This window comes from Aythya fuligula, chromosome 12 (assembly GCF_009819795.1).
Source record: "Aythya fuligula isolate bAytFul2 chromosome 12, bAytFul2.pri, whole genome shotgun sequence".
NCBI lineage: Eukaryota > Metazoa > Chordata > Aves > Anseriformes > Anatidae > Aythya > Aythya fuligula.
In genome coordinates this window covers 8,605,375-8,628,706 of record NC_045570.1, presented here as the reverse complement: position 1 = coordinate 8,628,706, position 23,332 = coordinate 8,605,375, and the positions used below count along the sequence as shown (strand labels likewise).

General features: G+C 49.2%; 1 protein-coding gene across 2 annotated transcripts in view; it reads right to left on the bottom strand.

Moving 5' to 3' along the window:
* WDR59 (WD repeat domain 59) overlaps positions 1–23,332 on the bottom strand; it is a 46,527-nt gene that overhangs the window by 19,564 nt on the left and 3,631 nt on the right. For both annotated transcript variants that reach the window (XM_032195887.1, XM_032195886.1), the window contains exons 3-15: positions 21,686–21,821; positions 18,388–18,473; positions 17,494–17,574; positions 15,497–15,534; positions 13,614–13,702; positions 13,016–13,132; positions 12,005–12,082; positions 10,844–11,000; positions 9,033–9,112; positions 6,759–6,891; positions 3,605–3,729; positions 2,718–2,882; positions 1,343–1,438 (exon numbers count right to left, since the gene is read on the bottom strand). In XM_032195887.1, coding sequence (XP_032051778.1) covers positions 1,343–1,438; positions 2,718–2,882; positions 3,605–3,729; positions 6,759–6,891; positions 9,033–9,112; positions 10,844–11,000; positions 12,005–12,082; positions 13,016–13,132; positions 13,614–13,702; positions 15,497–15,534; positions 17,494–17,574; positions 18,388–18,473; positions 21,686–21,821 — 1,381 coding nt within the window. The remainder of the gene's footprint in view (positions 1–1,342; positions 1,439–2,717; positions 2,883–3,604; positions 3,730–6,758; positions 6,892–9,032; positions 9,113–10,843; positions 11,001–12,004; positions 12,083–13,015; positions 13,133–13,613; positions 13,703–15,496; positions 15,535–17,493; positions 17,575–18,387; positions 18,474–21,685; positions 21,822–23,332) is intronic.

Here is a 23,332-nt window from a genome sequence, read left to right as displayed (position 1 = left end):
CAGAGCATGGCTACTGCTCCGGCTGCAAAGGCACTTGCAGGCATGTGTACCTGTGAGCAAAGTGCTGCTCTGCACTCTGATCTCTCCCACCACAGCTGTGCTGAAATTCAGAGCTCAGCTAGGGCGAAAAACTGGTCTCATGGGAAAACTATATAGAAAATCTGACCTTCAGACTCCAGATATGGCTCCCAAGAACAAAACAGGGAGCTGAGCTAAACCCAACACCTCCATGATGCAAGCGAGACAAAGTCTCCTTGAAGAGGAATACTTCTACAACCCACACAACTGTGGGGGTGTCAAAAACAGGCTGGGCACCTTAAATGAGGAAAACAGGTGGTGTGAGCCAGGTATGAGCAACTGGGAGACCTCAAGCCTGTCCAGAGGAATTTTAGCAGAAATCTGCATTTATCTGGATAAGCTAAAGAATTTCTTTAGACCACAGCTGTAAAGGCAGCAGCATCTGGCTCAAATCATCTAATTTCCATACAAGTGGTGAGAAGTTCCCACTCACAACAGTACTGCTGAAACTAAACAGAATTCAGCTTTCCATGTTACAAAAAAAAACCAAAAAAACACTCCTTATTTGTGATGAATAAACAAAGCCTCTTCAAAAAGAAAACTGAGGAACCTCTCTAATCTTTTCCTGAATGCTGAAAACACCCACTCTGGCACACTGCACCCACACACAGACCTAACACCTGACACTGGGATGCTGAGTAGGTATCACAGATCTCTCAGCTAAGGGCAGAGTGGGACTTGTGTTTCCCCGCAGTATCATCCCTACAAAACCTTAGCACGAAGCTTCAGAAAAAAAAAAAAAAAAAAAGAAAGAAAAAACAACAGACTTTCACAGCTTTAAAGACCTTAGAATAGGACTGGCAGGATCTCTGGCTGGAACTGAGGAGGTAAAGACATCTGCCACTGCCTTTCAGACAAGAATGAATCCATCGCCTCCCTGAAAACTTATTTTCTTTCACAGTTGACAACCATGCCCTGGCAGTCAAGGATCTACTCAGAGCTGGGAACCTACCATGCACTGCTTGGCTTCTGGAGCTGCTGTGATGCTCCAACTCCCCATAATTCCTGCTGACCTGAATATTAGTGAGCATGCAGAGCTCCCCAAAGCAACAAACCTTCAGGGCCTGATTTTCAGAAATAATGCATCTAATCACCCACTCAGTTTTCTTCAACATTAACCACTAGTGCTAACACAGATGTAGCAGCCAGTCACAGGGGTCTATTTACACATCTAATGAGGCCGGACTCTCACTGCAGAGTCAGAAGCGTGGGATGTGGGAGAAGACAACAAACTAGGGCAGAAAGCCCATGTAATTCTCCATACCACAACAGACTCCAGCCAGGAGACCAGCTGACGCAGGCAGGGCTCCAGGCAGCTCTGGTTCCGCTTCACTTTCTGCAGAGAAGTGTCTTTCAATATCTGGAATACAAACAAGATGCAGCTTGAATCATGGTTACTTCCACACCTTCCCACATCCTTTTTTTGTCTGCAGAGCAGCAAAGTTACCAGGCTGCAGAGACTGAAGGGCCAGAGGCATCCCAGAACACCTACTGGAGCCACACAGGAGTGGGTTGCACTGATGTGGTGCTTGCCTTCAGCTTTCATCAGAGCTCTGAAGGGTCACCTGGGTTCTGATCCAGCATTCGGGCTTCTGTATTACTGTAGCCCATACATTCCATACCAGTTTGTGGCAAACTGGATCCATCTCTTTCAAGAAGAATCCGAATCGATCCATTTACCTGATATGCAGGCTTGGACCTAAGCCTGAGGCTGAATTTGCTATCAAGGTAGCCAGTGCAACCCTAGCACACAGCACTGTCAGACTCAGGGGGATCAAAGCATTAAAGACTGAGGTGCTCAAACACTTAGAAATCTCTGGTTTTGCTTCCTCCCCTTGAAGAGCAGTTTCTCATCATCCCTTTCCATTCAGATGCTGACCATTCCACATGGTCAGCACAGTAAAAAAGAGAAAAACATTTCCTCTCACCAAGGAGGACACAAAATATTCTCCCCTCAAGCTCTGAGGGGAACATAACAAAATTCAGTGACTATAAGCCCAAAGAAAACAGCACTGTATGTCTCTACCCCTACATCTCTACCATGTATCTGTTTTAATTTAGGAAACAGCCTACAACCTCACCCTTTCTTTGTGGTCCTAGGGTAAATCAAGGTTGTTGCTCCTATTGTGTTTATAGAAGGCAAGAGAGAGCAGCTCTTGTTGCTGGAAAGGGCTTTCAGCAGCAGTAGGACTTTCTATACCAGATGATCAAACACCTGGTCTGGAATTTGTGGGGTTGGTGTAAAAAGTTCTCTAGTTTTTAAAACAGTTTGTGGAGGCGAGCATGAAGCAACATGCCAGCTCAGAAACACCATACTTTCTGTAGCTGGATGCTTATATGGTCATTTGGTCTATTAAGGGATTGGGGGAAACTGCATGAGAAGAAGGATGATAGGAATGGTATTCTACATGAATGTAGAATAGCAGGGAAAAACACATTCAAAGTGCATTAGTGAAGGAAGGCAAATACTGGGCTGCAAAGCCAACAAATACGTCACCCTAGGGGCTTCAAAATATTAGTTCTAGCAGTGGTCTGTGGTATATCTTCATCAAGGTCTGATGTCTTACTGTGTCAGGAATCTAGACAGCAGGTGTCGAGCACGTGTGTATTTGTACAGACCGTGTACGCTCCACACACACCTTCAGCAGCTTGGCCTTCATGGAGGCAGTGATCGAGGTCGGGTTGATGAACTGGAAGGACGGCGCGGCGTTATTGGGGTATTGGACAGGGAACATCACCAGCATCCTGACTCGGTGGTTGCCGCAGTGCACTGACACCGTGCAGCTCCGATTCACCGCATCCATCTGCGCGAGGGAAAGCAATCGCTCTGTAGTTACATCTCCAAGGACCTCTAAACTCACAGTGCCTTAAATCCACACTGAGGGGCTGATTCCTCTGCACGTAAGATGAAGTCATGCTGTTCTCAAGGGCAGCAAACACAGTGACAGCAAAAACCCCAGGCAGAGGGGAGCAGCCGTCACCGCGAGCCCTGCAGCTCCTGCAGACGGCAGCCAGCCCAGGCTGCTCCACTTCACCTGGCTGTGGAGGGCTCCAGGCCCAGTAACAGGCACCATCCAGGGTCACATCCCACTGTCTCAGAAAGATGCAGAAGGATGTGAAACCACAGGGGTGGGCAAAGAGGGCAGGCAGTGCCTCAAGCCTCCCATCCCAGTACTCTGAGGGACAGAGCGAGGGCTGAGCAGACTAAGTTCAGAAACAGCTGAAATGAGATCAGCTCCATGTACTGGAAGAAGTCACTTTGCAGTCTTGGCAGGGAGGAAAACACAGTCCAGCCTTCTTGGGATCAGTGCCAGGGTACTTGCTGAGCTGAAATGCCTCCCTCACTCCCAGTGTTTGGGATTATCCTCTTTTCTGCTACCCCCGGCCAAAAAAGATCTCGACAGCTCAAAATAAACCTTGTTTACAGGCAGCAGTCACTGCAGCAGAAGGGTTCCCCTCGATAGGCTCTGATGAGCCAGCTTGCCCACATTCCCTCCTAGCCAGTCAGCAGAAGGAAACTCCCTACCTCCACGTTGACATTTCGGATCTGCACGTTGATCAGCGAAAACTCCTGCTGCAGCGTTTGAGGCAGCCCCAGCTGGTCTGTCTTCTTCCCCACCAGGAGGTCATTCAGGAAGTCTTCTTTTAAAGCTGACAGGAGAGATGCAGAACAGACTGAGACAAGTTACAGGAGACCTTTGGCACGCGATGCCGGGAGGCAGCCAAGAGAGCAGGCTTCTCTCTGCTCCTTGAAGTATGAGTTTTACCTGGCAGAGACCTGCGAGCTGGAGGGTCTCGGCTGCTGTTTAGAGGCAGGCTTCAGAGACTTGCTCTTAAAAAACACCAAACCTGTCTGCACGCTGGTTTCCAAGGAAAGTTACAGAAGCCACCTGCATTTTGTACAGCCCTAAATGGTCTGGTCTCTACTCATCTGAGACACCTTTTCCTCCCCACACCATACTGCCAGGGTCACAAACAGCTGAAGTGGAGCCTCTTGGTCCAGCTGCCAAAGCAGTCTCCAGGAGGAGCTCTGGTCTTTGGGATTCACACCCCACCGCTCATGGCTTTCAGGGAATGTGTCCAAAGCAATCTGATGAATAAGGCTTTGGGAGAGAGGCGAGGGTATTTCTGGCCCTAGGAGAGGTTTAATTCATTTGATGCAGCAGTGTGCTTTTAATGTTGCAAAGCACTCTAGTGAGTAATTCTTCAAGACTCATTTAAATGCTGGATCTAACCGTCCAGTTCCACTGACAGTGTTTTTTTCAGGAGGACAATAACCCCTCAAACACAGGACTGATTTAAAGAGCCAGGCAAGCACTGCAGGACATGAGAAATTAGGGTTAAAATAGCCAAGTGGACTGTGTTTCGGAAGAACTGGGCTCTGCCTGTTGTTGTGCCTGGCTCTTGCCTTGACCCTTGCGACATACCTCATTAGGACAGGGGCAGCTCCTGCTGGAGGGGGTTTCGTGTGGCAACCTTTCCTAAGAAGGCCAAATATATCTTTTGATGGTGGTTCCCAAGGCCACAAGGCAAGTCCCACTTACTCAGCTGTCATTCTCACCCTTGATGTTGCACAGACTACTCTTAGGGAGAAAAAAAAAAAAAAAAAAGACAAGAAATGCAGAAAGCTCTCCTTTACCAGGTTTTGCCTGAAAGTCACTGACTTTGCTGCTGGGACAAATATATCTGGCTTTATTGCTGCCCGGTTGTTTGCTGAATTTGGGTAGGTAGGACGCTTAGCTACTCATTCCTATTTGTGATTTTATTAGTGCTTAGATATACTTCACAATAGGGAGCTGGAAAAGGGATTAAAGGAAGATCAGTGGCTCTGAGGGAAGATAATTATTTCTAACTCAAGACGCCACATAGCTTACTGAAAAGCCACCTATGAGGTTCCTAAAATGGGCACTGCCTTCTCTTTGTCTTCTATCCCCATTCCCTTCCAAATAGCTTCTAATCCCCAGAAACCCACATATTTGTCTAGATTCCTAAAGATCTTTTATAGGCAACAGCCAGTGAGGACAGTTGTATACTGACGACACAGCTGGGGGGCTTTCTGATTTATCTGCAGAGCCCTGTTCTCTTCAAAGATCCCCCAAAGTGCTTTACTAATGTAACACGGAGACTCTGCTGCTGAAATCAACAGTCCACAATAGCTTTTAGGCTAGAAAGAACTGAAATTCCTACCTAGGGACTTGCTTGCGCATTGATCCTGAAGTCATGCTATTTGCAGCAAAATCTGCCCTGCTACAGAAAGTCATTTTTATTCTCTTTGGCCGCAAAGGAAACCTTACCAGCCTGAACCAAAACCAGATTCACAAAGAAACCATGTAGGACATATGAATGTGATGTTGTCAAGGACAGTGAAAGGCACTCTCCTTTGGAAAAAAGATGTCAGGCAGACAAAAACAAGAACCCTTCTCAATGCTCCCTGCTAGAAGCTGTGCTTCCCCATGCAGTACTGCTCGCGGTGAGCACAGGTAGCCAGGGTACTTGCCATCATATTATAAAACTCTCACGTAGGTAGAGGTGCTGGCTACTTTTCAAAACTTGTTCTGCTGCCACACAGGAGAGTTTACAGAGGAACTTCACTGGGCAGGAAACTTCCAGTTAGGTCTATCATTTAGAGCTGCCTCCCCAAAGGGACCCAGACCACCTCCTTTATTCAGAGGACAGTCATTAGACCATTTCCTCACCTTCTCTCAAATCTGTTGGCAAGCAAAAAGGAGAAACAAATTGCTTTTCTGTAAACTTGCCACATGGGGATCCGTTGTAGCACTCTGCCACAATACAGAACAAGAGAACGGAATTAAAACCCAAGCTGACACAAAGCCATGGGAGAACCCAATTCTTATCCTCAATATTAGATGTAGAAAGCTCTTTAGAGGGCTTTTTCTCGTGCACATCATCACCTTGGGTCTCAGCTGATGCAACCCCTTCTGTTCTATTCTAACCTCTTCAAACACTACCACCCATGAATGTTTAACCCAGCCAGATCCTAAACCACACAAACCCTCCTTTACATTCCTGCCTTTGTTTGCCTTCTCTTCCATAAAACCAAATCAATACTTGCTGTTAAGCCCGTTCCCATCCACCTTTCTGGTGCTCACAGCCCTGTCCCTCCGCTCTGCCAGCCTTAAGCCACCTCTCCTCAACACGTGCAAAAAGACACAGCAGCTCTCTCCACACTACTTCGGTGGTTGGGAGAAGACATCTGCAACACGTCCACGTCCTCAGACCAGTTCACACAGCGACTCTAGCAGAAGGGTTTCGATACGAGGTAAGCAGTTTGTGTCAGAGCACCTTCCCTTTTCTGTGGGGCTCATCTCTCAGCTTAAAACAAAACACATTCTCAAGAAGCTGACCTGACTTTCTGATTACCTTATTCTTGTCAGGATGTCACAGCTAAGACCTAAGGACAATGCAATTAAATGCTAGTAGTGACAAGGAAGAGACCTGTTTTACAGCTAGAATGACATCATTGTGTTAGAGGAGAAAAATTTGGAAGGACAAGCCTGAGAAACCCCTTGTGGCTTTCTGCCTCACAAACTGGGAATCCACTGATCTTTGAAACAGGATCAGTTTTTGCTTTGCCTATGGTGTTACTTTCTTATGCCATGATGCATCCCAATGCAAATTGAGCTCATGTTTAGAGTTCCACAACCCATCACTTGCCTCACCTTCCTCATCCCCGTGCCCAGAGTTATGCTGGGGCTCAGAGTCCTGGGGATGAAGGGTCTTGTCTGGCTCCGACAGAAGAGAAATCCCATCAACGAGGTCATCAACGCCATCCAGGATATCGTTAGCACACAACTGAAAAGAACAAGCAGAGCTACATGCTGCACAATGGAAACCAAACCATGGAAAGAAACACCACTAAACCACTCATTTCTGGATTTCCAAGCTAGGTTTGTCCACTCAACAGTCATGGCTTTAAGACCTTGGCATTGTTACTGTCACAAGACGTGTTATTTTCCCCTTTCCAGCATCCTCCCCTTTGTCACCTCAGACAGCCTGGCCAAACCTCCTGCTCCCTTACAAAAGCCACTGAACTGACGTGGCCAGTCTAAGTAACAGAGATTTTACTTTAAACTACAGGTGAATGCCTTTAAGTCCTTAAATTAATGTGTGTGTCAAAAGTAATTTAATTCTTTAGATCAGATATGACAGTAGCATGCTTCCTGCTTTTGATATTTACACTCCAGTAGGATTTGGAGGCCCAGGTAAATACCACAGGCTCCAGTGATCCAAGTCCTGTACCAAAAAGAGACCATGAAAACTTGTATTTTAAAGTTCAGCACAAGAAAAGAAGGGAAGATGAAGAGAAGAAGAACAGAGAGAAGAAAGGATAAGGTTATGATATAGCAAATTACAGCATTGGTCACCAGCAACATGTCATCATGTGTGTAGTTTGATAAAGACTGAGAACAAGAGGGGAGCAGGGGTCAACGAGGGAAGAGACAAACAATTGCTTCAAAGACAGGACAGAAGTAAAATATTCACAAATATATCAGGTAGGAGTAAAGGGTGACTTTTCACAGAAAAGGTTTGTTACAGACCTGCAGGACTCCTGCAGGATCTGTGCTGGGACACATGCTTCTCAACATATTCATTAAAGACCTAGAATAGGAGGTGAATAGCGACATGACCACGTTTGCTGATGCCACCAAGTTATGCAGGGTAACATAAGTGACTGCCAACAGTCACAGAAGGACCTTACAGGAGGAACTGCATTAAAATGGAAGATGAATTTCAGTTCAGATAAATATAAAGCAATGCATACAGGCAAAAAATGGCAAATTCAAGCTGAGGGAACAAAACAGAGGCCAGACTAAGCTGATGTTTTCATGGAATTATGCCTAGCAATTTAAAAACAATCTGAGTATTGAGAATTCTTTGCTAAGAACAAGTTCTGATTCCCATCCCAAAAAGGATATAGTAGAACTGAAAAAGGGTTGTGAAAGACAAAAGGATGATCAAAATTCTTGTACGGGGGATGACAGAAATCAAGACCTTTTGACTTGACAAAGGAGGCAGCTGAGGAGGGATATGATGGAGGTTTACAGAATCATCAGTAGCACAGACAAGATGGTGTAGGATTGGCTGCTCATTTCTTTAATACAAGAGCTAGTACGTTTCAAACAAAACTAGCAGGTAGCAAAGGTGCTGTTTTTCCACACAACATGCAGAAAAGCCATGGAACTCCTCATCACGGGATGTTTAGGATGACAGAAATGTACACAGGTCCAAGAAAAGACAGAACAAATCAAGGGAAGTGGAGTCCATCGAGCTCCATTAGATACAAAGATGGCCAGGCTTGGTAAGCCTCTTAAGCTGTAAACTACGGGAGCCTGGGAGAGCATGTGAGAAATGTCACTCCATACTTGCCTCGTTCTTATCCTCTTCCAAGACATCCCCAGCTGAAGATGAGCCAGAGGGAGCAACATGGGCCATCGTGGCCATGTGAACCTCTGGTCTGACGCAGCAGAGCTGTCCTAGTGATTGCATCAGCACTCTGCAACTGCTGCCAGGCAGCAGAACAACAGGACACACGCTGCCTGCACCAGGCTAAGAGGCAGTGGAAACACGAGAGGAAGCAGAGGGCATGATCCCTACATTTACCTGGTACCTCGAATGCCAAAAAAGAGCCTCGTCTGGCAGCCGTGGAGGCAACACAGGTAGTAACTGATCTCCTCCTTCCCCAAATGCCTCGTATGGTTACTGTTAGATGATAAAGTGCCTTGGCACACACAGAGGCCTCAGCACAGGTCTCCCTGGGGATGTTTCTGGCCACACCTGGGCTGGAGTTAAAGTGGGGAAGTAAAGTGGCAGCTGGCTGCTCTGCATCTGCAACTCTAGGACACCAGAGGAGTGACTGGGAGTGCAAGGAAGGGGAGGTGAATACAGCCTGTAGGAAAACTGCCTCCAGTTTAAGAGTGCAAGTGCTTACGTACCCGCTGCAGCTGCGAGTCAATCCGCCACATCCGCAGGGTCTGATCGCGGGACCACGTAACCAGCTGGTAGTCTTTCGAACCTAAGAAGGACAGAAATTTATAGACCCAGCTGAAAGCAGGGCCCATCGCAGCACTGCTGTTAGTGTAAACAGACACAAGCAAGCCAGCAGGGTGGATAAGGCACTAAACAAAGGCAGAGCTCACGAGTCCTATCCTGCCTTGAACTGACCCAGGCTCATCAGCCTTTATCACTCCTGCACCAGTTACCACACCTCGAAATGGGGCATAATTTACAGACAGGATAGAACGAACGTGATACCAGTTTGCAAACTAAGAATGAACAGGATCAACTACGACGCTTATTTAACCAGAAGAAATAACGCAGTAGAGAAATGGATTTATTTTTATGAGAACTGCAAAGTTGAAACAGGTGATGAACTAAAATATCTCGATGCAGATGTTTTTGCAGCATTTCTAAGCTACAGCAGCTGGTTCTATCCTTCCTCCCTTTCCTTCTGAAAGACGCAGATAATGCCAAGAGAAGTTCAAGTTGTAACAAAATACATCTAGCCACATACTATCTATCAGCAGATAAAGGTATCCAGACTTATTTATGTCCACGTTTAGGCCTTGTGATACAGTTTAGGTTTCCCTTGTCAAACAGCTGCCGTGTTTAAGAATTTGCTACTGCACAGCTGCTTCCTACGCCCCTCTACTGAGGCACGGGGGCTGTCTAAATTCAGCACAAAAGATTTTGTGGAAGGAGAGCCGAGCTATCTTGGTTGCCTGCACTGATGCAGCCTAGGAATGCTTGCGTGATTGATTAATGTTGCTTGAGATAAGGATGACTTCAAGCCTTGGATATATATCTAGGAACTCGGCTAAGAGCACAATTATAGTTCAGGTCTGCTCAATTGTTCAGACAAGCTGTCTTAGGCTGCACCTTGTTGGAGCACAGGCTCCAAGGGCAGGAGATTACAGCACTGAACATCCTGGAGAACTAGCACAGGAGTCCCATTCACCCACTGTGCAGAGAAGAAACCAACTCCCAGCTCAACTTTGAGCCAGCATCCTTGCTGATCTGGACTCTCCCATCACGTGTGTGCTTTTACACAGCGCTGCAAAGCAGCACCAAAGCCAGGCGTGCTCGTTCTGTCGATGGCAGCTGAGGTTTCTGGAAACAAAGCTGTGCTCTGTGTCATTATCCAACCTCTAACACGGAATTTCCTATATTTAGCTGCCTACACTGGAAAATTTAGTCAGGATTTAACTCTGACAGCAGCCTCCCATCCCACGCTCTCCTTCCCCTGCCATTGCCAGCACACCACAGATAAGGCAGGTGCTGGGCGCGCCAGTTCTGGGGCTGGGATACACTGGAGGCTGTGATCTGGGCAGCGATGTGAGGGGTTAACTGGGTGCCTGCAGCTCTGAGCAGGGGGAGGGTCCCTGCACTGTACACCCACCTAATTGTTGGTACAACTTATTCTGAAAGATCCATTTAAACCAGACTCGCAGGGGAGAGGAAGCAATTAAGAGTCACCGCTGACCCACTCGGCATTCAGTGGGTTTGCTTCGTTAGCATGGAAACAACGGGGAAATACTTCTGTGGCTGCTGCCATAAAATCAGTACAAAACAGCTGTGACCTGGGGGAGATGGCAGGCAGCGCTGGAAGGCAAGTAGGAGCTGCTTCAGGGAAAGGCAGGAGCCAAAAGGTGATGGCATGAGCATCGCAGCCAGGAGTTTAGCCTCTGCACCCATGGAAAGCCAACGGGTAGCAGTGCAGGGGAGACACACCTGGTTCTGGACTCACCTTCTTTCTGTTTCCTCCACTGAAACTCCAGCACCACGTCATCGTGCCCCACGAAAGTATGCACAGGCGTGTTCAAGTCAAAGACATTCCAGAGCAGCAGACTGTTCTCTCGCCGGAGCTGGGGGACCATCACTGTCACCAGCCCGTTGCTGAAAGGCTTGAGAGAGAAACACCCTCCTGGTTAACCTCGGGGAGTTATGCCCCCATGCTGTCAGCGTGCCCTGTAATTCTTTCTTTTTGCCATTAACAAGAACAAATTGGCTTTAAGGGAACTCAGCACTAAACAGAAACAGGCCTAAATCGGGAGAGGTTGGAAGGCAAGAGGCTGTTGTGCAAAGCCAGCATCTTACAAGGGAAAAGATATAATAAGCTCAGAGGTATTCACTGCAGCCCACTTAAGATTTGCCATTTCTTTCTGCTTCTCCCTGACTTCTCAGCTGTGAGGCCACAGGGGTTTCACCACTGACTTTTCACATGGGATCCTTGCTGCAGCTTGCCAAGAACTGCAATAACTGCCTCCTAGGGACCGAGCCCTGGCAGCTGCTCAGGGCCACACTGTAACCCACTCCCACAGCCCCACTAGGGGATGGGGAAAGGGGACCAAAGCCTCAAGGCACAGCACTGACTTCAGGACACATCCAGATGTCCAGGGAAGAGAACAAAAATAACTGATGGTAAGAGTCTTAGCTTCATACAACTGGCTGCTTGGTCTGTAAGGCAACAGCTCGTGGATCTGACGTGCTGTAAGAGCCCACTGTGGCACACTTACAGATCCTGGGAGCAGGGCAAGTGCTCAGAGAGGGCAGAAGGCTGCTGCACTGCTCTGTGCTGCAGGTGCCAGTGCTGGACTTGAATGGAGAAACAGGACAGCGAGAGCAACAGTTGCTTTCTGAGCCTCCTTGCTCCCACCCACACCTGGGTTTTATCCCCAGGAGGATGATGCCAAAGACTGGGGATCTCACTCTGCCAGCAATTCCTTCTCCCAGGTGCCCCCACTGCAGATATTGCTTTTCTTGGCCCTTTAAGCACCACGAGGGATTTTAAAATCAACCTAACATCCAGAAGAAGCGTTGAGAAGCCCTTCAGCAGCTCTTTATTTAATGTGCCTTCATGCATTCGCTCTCACAGCACAAGTGGGGCTGGTGGGTGTTTCTCACTCACCGTGTATCTTGCCTTCCAGACGGGAACCTGGCAGGGAAGGATATTGAGGTATTTTCGAGGCTGACGGTAATCCCAGAACTTCAAAAAAAAAAAAACACAGAAAGACAAGGAAAGGCACGAGTCAGCTGGCCATACTTTTAAGCTGCAGTTTTCCATGTGGCTCACAGATAGAACAGTGAGAAACATGCCAGGGTGCCCACAGCATCATTAGTAACCCCATCCATTAACAGCAGAGATGGCCCCAAAGGATGAATATCAAGCTATCAGCATCTGGCAGCAGCTCTTAGACAACAAGCGACTTGGGGTCATGCTCACAGTGATCAGAGCTGGAGTAATTAGAGCAGGGAGACAGGCAGCCTGCTTGGGCTTTCGGAGTTACAAGGCACCCCACAGGCTCCTAGCCAATGTGCCAGCCCAGGCTGGAGGCAGGCCCACCCTGCTGTTACTGCTCATTTCGTAATGAAGAACCTAACCTTTGGCTTTGCTAGAATACACATCAATTGCATTCACCTCGGAGCTTAGCTAAACGTGAAGGGATTCTATTTGGCTGATGTACCAAGCACACTATTACCCCCCCTACCACCCAAGTGAAAGGCTCTGTGTAGCAGTGCTTGCAGGCTCGCTGATAACCCAACCTGACATGAATTTGGGAACCCCAGGGGCTGGAGCACATCTCACACCAAGCTGCTGCGATCAGCTTGAGGCTGGCAACACCGCATTTTGGGTGGAAGGCTCTTCTGGCGAGCAACAGGCAGAGGCAGTTTTTTCAGCTTCAGTACTGCCCAAATCACCGCAGCCATGTTAACCATGGCAAGCATACGTGCACCCATCCTGCAGTGACTTCTGTGTCTATTCCACAAGTGTGCCCCTGGCTCAACGCACACAGGCTGCCAGAAACCCAAAAATAAGGACTCAGATCCTGCCAGGAGGATGCACTTCCCAAAGCAGCAGCAGGGATGTGCTGCACCACCCCGACACCTCCCAGGCAGGAGCCCCAGCAGCAGCACTTACCCGCACGGAGTTGTCCTGGCTGGACGTGGCCAGTGTGTACTCATTGTCAGGATGCCAATCCAGGCCGTGGATCTTCGAGAGATGAGCTGCTAAGTATTCCACTGCAGTGCTGGGTTTCTGGAAGGAGACATTTTCATTCTCAGCACGGGACTTCTGAAATTTGGTCTAGTTCTTTGGCATAAAAAGAGACACTTTAACAAGGGCAAGAGGCAGAACACCCTCCTCCCAGGGAAAGGCACTAGCTCAGCAAAAGTAGGTGAAGGAAAAGTGCTGTGAAAGGTGTGGCAAACTCCACAGCGACCGAGTGCAACCCAGCACCACACTTTTATGCTCAGTAAAGTGGTGAAGTACTCTGAGATCAGCAGCAAAGTGTAAAATGGGCATAATTTCTGGGGAAGGAGGTTATCTACACACTCTTTTCAGTCTCCTGGGCTCCCAAGTGTCTCTGGTTTCCCTCTAAGTTTTCTCTAAATCAGCCCACAAAAGAGATTGGGGATAAAGCAGTATTTTTTTTCTTGGTATTTATCTGTGACTAGAGGGACACCTGCATCAGCGCGGTGGGAATATGCACGGGTGGCTCAAGAGAGCCTCAACTCACCCTTTTGTCCCATATTCGGACATCCCCATCGTGGCTTGTGGCTAAACAGTTGGCATTCTTCTTGTTCCATTTGACCTGGGAAGCTCCAGCTGCAGCACAAACAGGGCAGGTCAAAACAGGCAATTAACACGTGGCACAGCACGCTCCTCACCTCTCCTTGGGGATGCTCTTAGCACAAGAAAGTCCTTCAGAGGAAAGATATCCCAGAAGCCAGCATGAAGGCTGGCTGAAAGTGAGTAAATCGTGATTCCTCAGCTTAATGTTTGTGCTTTGAAGATCTCAAAGCATGTTCCAGGTGCGTGCTGTTGTATCATAGGTTGCACTGGATTAAAATATCCGTGTCATTAGCTCAGATGGAACAAACTTCTTCCATACAAGAACTGCAGGTTCATCAGCCCTCTCCCAAATCCCTTCTGTTTTCATTCAAGCTGCTTCCCAGTGCCCACAGACAGATTCATTTGTTTCCTCAACACCCTCCATGCTCTCTGATGCAACACAGGACAACAGTGTCCTGCATCTATCAACACAGAGGTGTGGGAGAGGACCGTGGTGCAGGTGGACCACGAGGCTGGCCAGCTGGAGGCAAGCACACCAAGTGGCCACCTCAGAAACTGGCAAAATACACCAAAAGTCAAAGACATCAGTGGCAGATTCACCCTCCCAGTCTGGCAAACAGCTAGCCTGGGGGAAAAGAGCTGCAAACAGGCTGTGTTGATTGAGCTGATCCACTCACTGAGGGGTACACAAACGTCTGGACTAGCACTAAAGAGAACCAGGCTTGGAGGAAGGAGGCTCTCTGGGGAGCTGGCTATTGGGCTGGCTCAGCTGACCTGTGGAACCTCACCCCAGGCACCAGAACACAACGCTGTGTCTCCAATTCTGCAAGGTTTTTGCTGCTTCTCTCCAATTCTGCAAGGTTTTTGCTGCTTCTCTCCAATTCTGTATGTTTTTTGCTGCTTCTCTCCAATTCTGCAAGGTTTTTGCTGCTTCTCTCCAGTTCTGCAAGATTTTTGTTGCACTGTGGTCGAGAGGCTTACCAGCTGGGAGGCAAGGAAAGGCTGCAGATGTGCAGCCTACGGAGCTGAACCGAGCAGCAGAACACGAGATGCGTGCTATGAGGACTGCTGCAGTGCTGGGATCAGTACCCCAGGAAAAGGACACGTTTTCCTCGTCATCTGCACTTCACCCTCCTCCAGCACCAACCGGTCGGGACTGACAGGCGCTGGCAGGCGGTGATACAGGCAGCACTGCCAACAGCCATGACAAGCGCCTTTCCAGAGCAGGTGCAGCTCACAGAAAGGGTTTTCGTGTCATCGCTGCAGCTCCCAGCACGCTGAAGGTGCTCCAGGGAAGCACAACGCAGCCTGGTAAAGCTCCCGGCCCCTCAAGGGGGGCGGGCTGGGCTGTCGGCAGTCACCACCTCTGCCTGGAGCGCAGTTGGGGTTCTCAGCTGATTCAGCCAAGCACAACAGGACACGGAGACATCGCAGAGAAGCAGCACGCAGGGGACAAGCAGCGTGGCAGGGTGGTTAAGTAGGGTGGAAGCTGTTCACATCCAGGAGGCACAAGTGCCTGCTGGCTGGCAGGTGAAGGAACACAGAAGCTCCTTTTGTTACCATTCACCCTCTCCTAAAAATCAGCAGCACCAGGGAACCCTTCCTCTTCATCCTTACTCACATCCCTCCTGCATTCTGCTCCTCCAAAAGGAGCTGTGAACCAAAGCCTCTCAGGCTGCTGCATGGGACAAAAACACGCGGTGGCACTTCTGTACTCCGCCACGTTCAGCCTCAGAGCACGAAGGAAGAAAGGAACAACAGCAGGGGTGCACAACGCTGAATTTATGTATTAAACATGACAACATCACACACACACAGCATACTTACCGACTGCAGAGAGCGAGACCGTGGGCTTCCTGGTGTCTCTGAAACACAAGGTGGTGAATGTGAGCACCCAGGGCACAGCCCAGCGGGTCCAGCCTCCCCAGGGAGCTCCTCGCTGCGCCAGGACTAATTTGATTGCTGCCTCTTGGGAGTTAATGTGCCTCCCGCTTACTTAAATTGTAAATCTAAAACTCAAATACGCCACATTAAATGGAATAATCAAGAAGTAATGAGCTGGAGGACAGCAGCCATTACCAGCACAAAATGCAGCAACAAATTTAGGACCTAGGATGGAGCTGGAGGGGATGTGAGGGAAGAGAAACACGTGCACTGGGTGGCATGTTGCTACCAGGCAGGCAGAGGAAACACTGGGCTCACTGAAGTTGTTAAGGAAGCAACAAAACCACCCTTCCCAGGAGAACTGAAGTGAACAAACAGAGCTGTGGAAAAAAAAAAAAATCAACAAAAGCCACGGATGTGTTTGTCGAGCCCTTGCAGACCCTGATTCAAGGCAGATGGAGCAGTGGCTTCAGAGCAAAGGCTTCATGTCCAGGATGCAACAACGTTAACAGGATGTAAACCCAGCTACACAGACTCTACAGACCAATTTCTGTGGTGGTACAGGCCAGTGTGGCACCACAACAGCTCGCAGCAGCCAGGACATGAATCAAGGCAGTAATTCAATCCTTGACATTGCTCCTTGGGAAGTCACCTGCCCTTTCGGGAAAAAAATGCCAGCGGAGACAAGGAGTAGTGTCTTCAGCTTCTCAGGTTAGCTGAAAAGCCAAGTATTTTCTGGAATGAACTGCATCTCTCCTACCAAGAATTCCTGTCTAATCAGAAAGTTGTTTTGTAGGAAAAAATAAGTGGGGAACTTCCAGCTCCTCTTACTGCACGATTACTTCCCCAGAGCTTCATTAGAGGCTTCACCAGGATGTTCTCTTGCTGGAGGCCAGCAGCCCTCAGGACTCACTGCCCTTGGACACTCAGACCTTGCTAGTCAGTACATGCAGGATGCAGACGTGTCAGAGACTAAGCAAGCATTTTGGGACGTTTTTGATACACACAGGCACAAAATGGTGGAAGGGCACAGCAGAGTTAAAGCAGGGCTCCTGACACAACCTTCAGAGACTTTTTTTTTTGCTTGGCACTAAGATAGTATCACAGGAAAACACAACCAGCAGTTATTGTCTCTCTGTCTTTTAATTACACATTAATAATATATTGCCGCTCTCAAGCACCGTTTAACCAAGGATCTAAGTGCTTCGTAGGAGCTAAACAAGCCTCAGGGTACCCTGGTGCAGTGGGGTTATATAATTATCCTTCTATTATAACTGAGCAAGGGAGGCAGAGAGGAACAAAGTGACTTGCCAGGGGTCATAAAGAGTTGCTGTGCAGCCAGCACGAGGACCCACGAGCCCCAGTGCCAGCTCCCTGCTTCCCAGGTATAAAATGTGGGGCTTTAATACTGGCGGGTTTGGACGGATCTGCTACTGTGAAATTACTCATGATAGAAAGCACCAGGAATCCGGGGAAGTCATGAATTGGAAAAGGTTCCTGAACAGCACTGCCAGTCTTCACGGAACTGAGGGAGAGTCAGCTACAGTCACTGAATTTAGAGGAAAATGACTGCAGGATCGTGAAATGGTGCTCACTCACTCAGCTAAAGGGGAAAAGAAATCTTGAGGAACACCCTTGGGTTCCAGGAAGAGCTTCCAAGGAAAGCTCTGAAGTAGCTAGGGAGAGAAGGCAGTCGGTATTTTCTCCCCACTCAGGAGTATGACTGTGACTAAACTACACCTGCTTCCCTTCACTGACTCTGAGCTGGCTTGGAAGCAGGGGACCAGAAGCCACCTTCGAGGTCATGGGAAGGGGACGGAGCCCTTTGTAAGCAAAGCTGAAAAGCAGCACCCTTCAGTGCGTGCTTTGCCCTGCAAGCTGCTAATTACAGAAACGAGCCCAGTGATTTCCCTGCAGTCCAGAGGCAGACTGCTTCTTACTTGATGTCCCAGATGTAGATGTACGTGTCAACGGAACTGGTGACCAGCAGGTCTGGCTCAAACACCGCCCAGTCCAAGTCACTGCAAATGCAAAGTCAGAGTGGGAAAGCAGAGACAAGCAGTTAGCATCAACAATTAAGTAAACAACAAGATCTTAATCATTTTTCTAAGTAAATTCCAAGAAGCAATGACATACTTCTAGGTAAATTCCAGTGAAACATCCCCCTAGCCCTGAGCTTTTTAGCTGCCACATGCGCGTGCTCTTTCCCCCCCAGGAACAGGCACACTGCGAGCTCCCTGTTACCACACATTTTTGGCATCAACCCTTCGTTCTGGAATGCCTTCCTGTTGGGCTCACCAGGTGCACCTGGGACGCAGAGAGCCTCCAGGCAGCCCAAACAATTTCAATTTCCTGCGATTACTTTTCATAGTCAGGAGCTGGAGTAAAAGCACCGTTTCACCTGCATTTCCAGCCCAGCACCAAAGCACACCCCTGGAACTACTGGCAGAGATCTTCCATGCGCCACTAACCCACCGTGAACTCCATCTGTGGGATTACCTGCTTTAATTCAGCTCTGTCACACAGAAACATGGCTGAGATTCAATTTAATAAACATGCTGCTGCTATCTGTTTCCCTGCTGATGGTCCTGTTTATTACAAGGACAGAAGCCTAAGGCAATGACACTAAAGCCATCAAGGGCTATGTGGATATTCTGGGGGAGCCACTTCACATCTGACATCTTCTCCAGATGGGAAGGCAAGGCAGAAGGGCAGAGAGCGAGTAAAAACAGGCTCAGAGTAGAACTTGAGCAGGGTCAGGACCGAAACATTCTTTTCAATGTAACAACTCTTTGTTTTCCACCCAGCAGTTCACAGCACGGCTTGTTCCTCACCTGATCACGCGTGTGTGTCCTTGCAAGGATGTGCAAACTTCCCCGTTACCTTCCTTCCACTTATACAGGTCAACTCGCTGGTTGCTCTGAAATTAAAAGGCAGAAAGAAGACAATGGCAGGCAAACAAGGCCGGGCAGGAAGCCACGTGCCAGGACCAGGCTCCTTTCCCTTTGAATAACCTGTTGCCAATCAGTCCCATTGTGGATAGCAAAGGCCGTGCCCAGAGGAGGAGAACAAAGATGAACCTACAGGCTGCAAGGACTCAAAAGCCTACGCTTTAATCACATCCACTTAAAATTGGAGATAAACAAGAACAGGAGAAAAATCACATTGCAAAACGTTTCCATGAAATGATGTTCTCAGAACTTGTATTTCCTAACAAGCAGCTGTGACTGCAGGCAGCCAAATTCTCTCCGCAGGAATACCCTGCCAGTCTGCTCGTGTTCACAACCAGTTCTCAGCGAGGGAGATGATGGATCACCACTGGTCCTCCTCAACATCCCCTCAATTCCCTCCTGAGATAATCAGGGCCGCTGCAAAATGAGACCAGCACAGTCTGACGGCTTCAGGGTCACCTCCTCAAGGGTACTTCCATTGTTGCCAGCCCAGAAAAAAAAAAGAGCTCGAAGTGCTTATCACTAACCGTAAACCACAGGAGCAAACCAGATGAATCAATGACAATGTTATTTAGGGCTTCTTCACTCATTCCAGGAATAAATCCTCCCCCAAACCCAGCCACACACACAGTTATTTGAAACTAGCTGTTGTACTTTAAGATCATGTTCTGCCTCAACCAAAATTTACTTCTTGCCCCCGAAAGATTAGAGCAGGCCTGGGCTGAATTGCCTTTTGGGGTGCATAAATAGCACCAAGCGCTGTGGGTCTTGAGCCCTGGCTGGAAACTCACGTTGGTTTGGCAAGAATCAAAATAATAGCTCTTCAAAATTTGATCTTCATTAGCCCCTCATTTTCAAGCGTACATGCAGACGAGGATAAAGATAATAGAGACCAGACAAATTTTATAGTCTGTGGCCTTTTTTTCCTACCCCAAAGCTGCTTCATAAGAATTTGAACTTGCAAACGGATAAAACACTCCAGCCTTCCCTGACATGGAAGGCCTCCTCCCAGCTCAGCAATAATATATGGCATTTCTCTAACAGCTCACAGCAGGGCTGCACAAGAGCTTGGGGCAAGGAAAACTCCTTGCATGTTTCCTCACTGACAGAAAGACTTAAGAGAGGAGAGTGGAATTACCCAACAGGATTTGTCCAGGACTCCAGAGGCAATGCTACAAGATAAGAACCACCAGAAGTGTCTCAGGCTTTTAGTGAGGTATCTCACGTGGAAAGCACTGCCTGTGGCACCAGGTGTGGCAGAACGACCTCCTCCCACCAGAAGCACTTCTTATAAAAGCGCTTTTTATAAAAAAAGTGCTTCTGATGATAAGAAAGAGCACAAACTTCCAACGATTTCATCACCCTCTTCAAGCATTTGTGACCACACAACAAGAGTAACGAGGATCTAGCACGGAAAACAATGGCATTTCTAAACAACAGCTTAGGACTCCCCAGAAACACGCTCGAGCCAGAGGGCTGCCATGGCTGAGCCCAGCAAGAGGACGTGTTTCAGCTCTTCTGGAAGGAAGCCAAAACAAGGAGAAGCCCTTATCCAAGCACAAGGACAGGCTCCCCCTCTGTCTGCACCGTTTCCAGTCAATTGCACTGCAAAGCAGGTAAAGCTTTTTGCGAGCAGGATGGAAGCCTCTGAACGGGGATGCAGAGGGATAAGGACCCTCGGGACTGTATACAAGATTTCTGTGGTGCACATCAGCTGGCTCCATGTGACAACTTCATCAGAGGACTCATGGAGGATCAAAAGCCAGCCTGAGTCCAAACGGAGCCAGCTGCATCTTTACAGCGCTGAATCCGAGCTAATTTAGCCTTCCTGATCTAACTTCACCCCCCTAGGCACGGCCCTGCACAAGCACATCCAGACCTGACCGGGAAGGCAGACCCGAGCACACAGCACCAGTCCCTTTCCACTTCCAAACAGGACCGGCTGAATTCCAGTCCCAGGGCAGGGCCATGCTGCATCAGCACCGGGACGCCAGCTAACTGGGAGACGGCTGCTAGGGAGGTGTTCCTGACCCAAATTGGGAAACCTGCCTGATCCCATCTTGGGGATCCCTCGCCTGATGTGCATCAGCAACTATGTCTTAGCATCTTCATTTACAACCAGGAGCAGCCAGGTTTGATGTCACCTACAACTAGCTTAACAGAAGGATGGCTGCTGAAGGCTTCTATGAAGAGGCAGGAACTTTGAAGACATCATTCATGCACCAGAGCTGGCAGGAGAAAGACTGGGGGTCAGGGAATGTCAGAGAGCAAACTGGGAAAGGCTGTAACTGGCACCACTGGTCCCCTTTTCAGGCCACCTTCAGTGTTAGTAGTAGCCAGCCCTGGAGGCAAAAGGAACAACAAATCCCTGGGAATCATCTTCAGCTCAGTGTTTTCTCAAAACCATAGATGAAACCTGCCCACCCCACCTATTTCAGGATGCAACAGCAAAGATGTCTGCGAAGAAAAGAAAGGTTTGTGCCCAACTAGTGCCAGTAGCTACCAACCACAGCGCTGCAGCACAGGCTGCTGCTGGCAGGAGCTCAGCACGCTGGGCAAACGAGCTACAGGGCACAACAGGCTGAGTAAAGAGCCACAGGCTGTGCTCAAGCCTCAGATGGCCACGAGACCTGCCCTTTTTAAACACTGTTTGCACTACTGCTTCTTCAGACCAGCTGATTTACTTCTCCACACACAAAATAAGAACTCCTTGCTGACCTGGTGCCTGCCCACCTGCCAGCCCAGGTGGTTACAGCGGTGAGCCAGCACTGACTTGTGCTATTTACGGGCTGCCTGGTGCACCACAGCCCACCAGGAAGGCAGGCAGGCAAAAACGAAACAGCACAGAGCAAGAAATTCAATACGTGTGCAGATCTCGTAACAGAACGGAGGGCAGAAACAGAACATCCCCTTCCCTGCCAGCAAAGGACCGGCTGGACGCCTGATTTACCTGGCAAGGTGCTTTACAAAAGACAAGGAAGCAAAACTGGGCTCAACAATAACTGAGAGCCGCCAAGCCCAGCGCCTCACCTCGCTGGCAGCAAATCAGAATTTGCTTCACCTTGCTACGGGGCTTGCAGAGGCACGCCCGTGCCGGCCCCACACAGCCCTCCCGGTGCAGTTTCACCCACGAAAGCCTGGGGAAGAGCACAAGCTGCAGCTTTTAAAGGAGTGAGCTTACCGAAGCCGCGAAGTAGTAGGAGCAGCTGTCGTGGGGGTTCCACTGCACCGCCCCGATGTCCCACTTGCTCTGCCGGGAGATCTTGCGGTGACCCTCGTTCGGGGCATCCAGGTTGACTATGTAGAGGAACCGGCGGCTGCAAGGCAGAGATACAACAAGGCTGCAGCACACGCTCCTTATCTGCAAAGCACAAGCTCCCAGGGAACTTACAGCCTGGTGACCAGAACACCAAGGGAAGTTTTTAACGACCTTTGCGAAAAGACCTCCCTGAGAATGCTACGTTTGACCACCTAATTCCAAAAGGAGCATATTTAATAAAAAATAAAAATCAAAACATGGAAATTAGAATCTGCAAACGCAGTGGGCAGCTCAGACCACAGAAAGCCCCAGATAACTACGGCGCAGAGGGAAGCACTGGGAAACGGTGCCCTGACAGAGGTGGCTGAGGGTTTTCACACCACACAGCTTGGGGGATTGGGTCTGCAGAGGGTACAAGCACAGCCGGGCAGAGCTAGCTCAGCTGCAGCAGCTTGTTGACATGGGTGGACACAACCCTGCACTGGCCTGGCCGCATTACTGACCTGAGCTAACCCTATGTGCAGCAGCGAGACGTTTTGTATGATGCTGCAGCTGAGCTCATCCATCCTGCTGGACCCGGCCCGCTCCCCGCAGAGCGAGGTGAGGCATCGCTCCCTCCAGCCTGATTCACCTTCGGAGCGAGATAAACCACCCAAAAATAATTGTAAGGCAGCTGAACCCTAATGGAAGACCAGCCCCAAAATATAGGGAGCCATACATAATTAACCACGTCAGCACCACGTATGTCAGCTGCACAGCAAGCTCACAGCTGCTCTCAGCGCCGTGAGTTTTCCCAAGAGAAAGAGCACAGGGAGCACCTTGGCTGCCTTTCCACACCAAAGCCCTCGGGGCTAGCAGCTCTGAAGGTGCTGGAGCCTCTGAGGCTCTTACCCAGCTTTAATAAGAAAGGAGGCGAATGCTGCTGGAGAAGCCTGAAGAGCAGCTGGAGCTGGTGCTGAGTAGCAGGCTGCCCTCAGCTCGCTTCTGGCCCAAATAAACCTGGAGCTGTGCAGGTATAAGAACAGGCAGAGTCAGACCCAAACCCAAGAGCTGGCTGCCTCTGCGCAGGGCTCTGCATGGAAGCAAGAAGGCCTCCGAGCTGTGCCCAGCCACCCTTTTCCTCCCAGACCAACCAAAGGAATTGGAAAAGAGCATCCAAATCGGTGTGGTAACCAACACAGGACGGTGGCAGCTGGGCAGGCTCCTGCTGAGCACCCAGTACGGTGCCTCGGTGTCCCCGTTATGGCCCCTTGGAAGTCCCACAGCTGGTTTATCAGAGGTACAGAGACAGACAAGGCAAGGACCGGCACGCACAGGGACACATCGCCGTCAGATCGGCCCTGCTAACACCTCAAGGCAATGGTAAAGGGAGATGGGAGAGCATGGGGTAGAAAACAAGCCCTGAGAAACCACTCTCGGTGAGGATCCCCCCTGCTGAGCCAACCGAGGCACAGGTCAGACAGCCTGGCTCCCCTAACCAAGCACACCACGGGGATCTCTGGGGCAAATTTCATCTCGATCATATGACTTAATCCATATTTTCAGGGAAAACACATCAGGGCAGTCACA